Here is a 5000-nt window from a genome sequence, read left to right on the forward strand (position 1 = left end):
TACACCTGTGCTTGTCCTACTATGACATGTCAACATGTCTGCTGTGAAAAAGGTCTATAATCAGTCCTTCCAGAAATGTTTTTTTTTGTGATTGTTGCGGGACAAGAATCCTTAATTAAGCTTTCTTAAAAAATGCGATGGAATATGCGGGATATTTATGCAATTTTATGCGATTAAATTGCAGGAACTTGCAAAAACTGCAGTTTGATGAAAAAGAGAAAAAACAAGTAATACCCCCCCCTCCCCAGAACACGCTGCTTTTCGATGATGTTCACGTCGCGTAATGACGTCACCTCATAACGTTCCCATGGCAACAGGGGAAAACGGCTGCTCTTGTGTGAAGTAAACGCACCATTTTTCCACTTTCTGCTGAGATATATTATGGGACTTCATTGCAACAAAAATGCGGGGATTATGAAATCATGCAAAGCCCCGCATATTTGGCGCGGAAATCTGCAATTCATGCGGCGAAAGTGCAGCGAATTCGAAAAAAATATAAGCATAAATATGTGGACTTTGGGTGATTGTGTGTCGAAAGCCATTCTGATGCTACCAAGCCATCACCTCCCGTTAGCATCCCATTGACTCCCATTCATTCTGACCTCACTTTGACAGAGAATAACTTTACATCTGAAGCGTTTAAAGACTCTATTTCTCCGTTGTTTATTTCTAAAGAAACACGACAATGTATAAAAGGCTCCATTACCTTGTAGCTCACGTTATGGCTCCGTAGCAGACGCTTTTATAACAATAGGCTAACGATTGTGTCATAACCACGAGACTTACTGTCACACAGTAGAGGAATTACCGTATAGTACAGGAGAAGCTCACAGGCAGTTTGGACTTCCATTATCTGTTTAGGTTTATTACTAATGTTAACTAGCATGTTAATGATCAGTAATTACTAATGTTAACTAGCATGTTAGTGATCAGTAATTACTAATGTTAACTATCATGTTAGTGACCAGTAATTACTAATGTTAACTAGCATGTTAGTGATCAGTAATTACTAATGTTAACTAGCATGTTAGTGATCAGTAATTACTAATGTTAACTAGCATGTTAGTGATCAGTAATTAGCCTGTGTCTATGTTATCTCCTTACATATACCTACACAATGGTGAAGAAAGCTCTTCTTCTGCAGTTTTATTTCCCGTGTGTCTGTAGGTGAGTTCTGGGAGGTGAGATGCCCAAAAACCTGCAGTTCTGAGAGCGTAACGTTGTGTTTTTACCTCAGGCGTTCACGCTGATCGACCAGAACCGGGACGGGTTCATTGATAAAGAAGACCTGAAGGACACCTACGCCTCTCTGGGTTCGTATATCCAAAGATTTTGTTATTTTTATATTTTTTGGTCATCTTTTTTTTAATTTTTTTTTTTTTTTGGAGAATTGTTTTAATATTTATTTTCAATGTTTTGGTCTCTTTTTTTTTTTTTTTTTTTTTTTTACATTTAATTCCAACCGTTTTGTCTCTTTCTTTTTCTCCATTTTTTAAATTTTTTGGTTGACTTTTTAGAATTTGTTTTTTCAACATTTATTTTCAATTTTTGTGTCTATTTAAAAAAAACATTGGGGTCTCTTTTTGGGAAATTTTTTTTTAATGTTTTTGTCTCTTTTAAAAAATAAATTTAGTCTCCTTTTTATGATTTTTTTTTGGAAACATTTTTCCACATTTATTTTCAATGTTTTTGTCTCTTTTTTTTTTTTTTTTTTTTTTTTTTTTGTCTCCTTTTTAGGATATTTTGTTCTGACAATTTTTTTGACATTTAATTTCAATGTTTTTGTCAAATAAAAAAAAAAAAATTTGATCTCTCTTTTTGAAAAAAATTCAATGTTTTTGTCTCATTTTTTTACATTTTATTCCAACCATCGTTGTCTTTTGTTTTTCAATGTTTTTCCAACCTTTTTGTATTTTTTTTCCCACAATTTTTTTAATGTTTTTGTCTGATTTGCTGACATATCCCGGGACATTTGTGTTTCAGGTAAACTCAACGTGAAGGACTCGGAGCTGGAAGACATGCTGAAGGAAGCCAGCGGCCCGATCAACTTCACCATGTTCCTCGGGCTGTTCGGAGAAAAGCTGCACGGTGAGAACCTTAAAGGAACAACGCCTACAGTTTGAAGAAGTCAGTCTATTCTAAAAAGATACTAGTTTATCATTTTATGTGTGTGTGTGTGTGTGTGTGTGTGTGCATGCGTGTCTGTCTGTGTCTGTGTGTGCATTTTGTGTGTGTGTGTGTGTGTCTCTCTGTTTGTGTTTGTGTGTGTGTGTATATGTGTCTGTCTGTCTGTGCTGTGTGTGCGTGTTGTGTGTGTGTGTCTCTGTGTGTGTGTGTGCGTGGTGTGTGTATATCTGTGTGTGTGTGTGTGTGTCTCTGAGTGTGTCTGTGTGCTGTGTGTGTATATCTGTGTGTGTGTGTGTGTGTGTGTGTGTGTCTGTGTCTCTGTGTGTGTGTGTGCTCTGTCTCTGTGTGTGTGTGTGTGTCTCTGTGTGTGTGTGTCTGTCTGTGTCTCTGTGTCTCTGTGTGTCTGTGTGTGTGTGTCTGTCTGTCTGTGTCTCTGTGTGTCTGTGTGTGTGTGTGTGTGTGTGTGTGTGTGTGTGTGCGTGTGTGCAGGTACTGACCCTGAAGAAACCATCTTAAATGCTTTCAAACTGTTCGACCCAGATGCCCGAGGTTTCGTCCACACACACGAGTACGTCACCATTTTATGTGTACTTTATTTTTAATTTTTTATGTAGATTTTCAAATATGTCATCAGTCAGAGTCCACTAAAAGTTCTGTTGTTGCCGCTGACAGACTCAGATTATTATTCTAAGTGTCTGACAACATTTGAAAAGGATCCCTACAGAGATAGAGCTCAGAGCCAGCGTGTATAGAGCCAGCATATTTCCACCAGACTCCATGTAAATAATCAGGACTTTTAGCATGTATAGAGCCAGCATATCTCCACCAGACTCCATGTAAATAATCAGGACTTTTAGCGTGTATAGAGCCAGCATATCTCCACCAGACTCCATGTAAATAATCAGGACTTTTAAGCGTGTATAGAGCCAGCATATCTCCACCAGACTCCATGTAAATAATCAGGACTTTTAGCGTGTATAGAGCCAGCATATCTCCACCAGACTCCATGTAAATAATCAGGACTTTTAAGCGTGTATAGAGCCAGCATATCTCCACCAGACTCCATGTAAATAATCAGGACTTTTAGCGTGTATAGAGCCAGCATATCTCCACCAGACTCCATGTAAATAATCAGGACTTTTAGCGTGTATAGAGCCAGCATATCTCCACCAGACTCCATGTAAATAATCAGGACTTTTAGCGTTTATAGAACCAGCATATCTCCACCAGACTCCATGTAAATAGTCAGGACCTTTAGTGTGTATAGAGCCAGCATATCTCCACCAGACTCCATGCAAATAATCAGGACTTTTAGCGTGTATAGAGCCAGCATATCTCCACCAGACTCCATGTAAATAATCAGGACTTTTAGCGTGTATAGAGCCAGCATATCTCCACCAGACTCCATGCAAATAATCAGGACTTTTAGCGTGTATAGAACCAACATGTTTTCACACGTAAATCAGTAAATTATGTTTTTATTACTAGAGTTGGGATGGTTGGGAAAGTGGAAAGACGACCCAAAACAGCTTTTGGTAGTTTGGTTTAGTTTCTGTTGACCCTGAATGAAGTGTATTTTACGATGCTAAAATATGAAGTGTATTTTACAATGCTAAAATCACTGATTATTTACATGGAGTCTGGTGGGTTTAGCGAATGCAACTTTGCAGATGTTTTTATAAACACACACATATATATATATGTTATAAAAAGGATCTTACTCTTTAACGGAAAGGTCGACCTCCATAGAAATCCCTTCCATAATGTTGTCAGACACCATGTCCATGAGAAAAACCCCAAAACTAGAGTTGATGACCCAAAAACAGTTTGGGTTTTACGTGTTTGTTGTTTTTTCTGCAGATTACAGAAACTTCTGATGACTCAGGCGGACCGCTTCACACCTGAGGAGGTAACCTTATTATTATCATTATTATTATTAACTGTGATTATTAGTTCCTCGTTAGTGATATTAATTATTAATATTAATTATGAATCTGACTGCAGGTGAAGCAGATGTTTCAGTCGTCGAACATCGACGCGGCCGGAAACCTGGATTACAAATCTCTGTGTTACATCATCACCCACGGAGAGGAGCAGGAGGAAGCCTAACATCTGTCTAGAGCAGCATACACAGCCAACATCTGTCTAGAGCAGCATACACAGCCAACATCTGTCTAGAGCAGCATACACACCAACATCTGTCTAGAGCAGCACACACACCCCAACATCTGTCTAGAGCAGCACACACACCCCAACATCTGTCTAGAGCAGCACACACACACACCAACATCTGTCTAGAGCAGCACACACACCCCAACATCTGTCTAGAGCAGCACACAGAGCCAACATCTGTCTAGAGCAGCACACACACACCAACATCTGTCTAGAGCAGCACACACACCAACATCTGTCTAGAGCAGCACACACACCAACATCTGTCTAGAGCAGCGCACACCAACATCTGTCTAGAGCAGCACACACACACCAACATCTGTCTAGAGCAGCACACACACACCAACATCTGTCTAGAGCAGCACACACACCCCAACATCTGTCTAGAGCAGCACACAGAGCCAACATCTGTCTAGAGCAGCACACAGAGCCAACATCTGTCTAGAGCAGCACACACACACCAACATCTGTCTAGAGCAGCACACACACACAACATCTGTCTAGAGCAGCACACACACCCCAACATCTGTCTAGAGCAGCACACAGAGCCAACATCTGTCTAGAGCAGCACACAGAGCCAACATCTGTCTAGAGCAGCACACACACACCAACATCTGTCTAGAGCAGCACACAGAGCCAACATCTGTCTAGAGCAGCACACACACACCAACATCTGTCTAGAGCAGCACACACACACCAAC

The 5000-nt window shown here is 40.0% G+C and overlaps 1 protein-coding gene across 1 annotated transcript in view; it reads left to right on the forward strand.

Annotated features, from left to right (window-relative positions):
* LOC114570867 (myosin light chain 5) overlaps window positions 1–4236 on the forward strand; it is a 12721-nt gene extending 8485 nt beyond the window's left edge. Inside the window, exons 3-7 of the mRNA XM_028601463.1 lie at window positions 1238–1313; window positions 1984–2088; window positions 2617–2695; window positions 3988–4036; window positions 4132–4236. Of these exons, the coding sequence (XP_028457264.1) occupies window positions 1238–1313; window positions 1984–2088; window positions 2617–2695; window positions 3988–4036; window positions 4132–4236 (414 nt within the window). The remainder of the gene's footprint in view (window positions 1–1237; window positions 1314–1983; window positions 2089–2616; window positions 2696–3987; window positions 4037–4131) is intronic.
* The last annotated feature ends 764 nt before the right edge of the window (window positions 4237–5000 follow it).

Source organism: Perca flavescens, chromosome 16 (assembly GCF_004354835.1).
Source record: "Perca flavescens isolate YP-PL-M2 chromosome 16, PFLA_1.0, whole genome shotgun sequence".
NCBI lineage: Eukaryota > Metazoa > Chordata > Actinopteri > Perciformes > Percidae > Perca > Perca flavescens.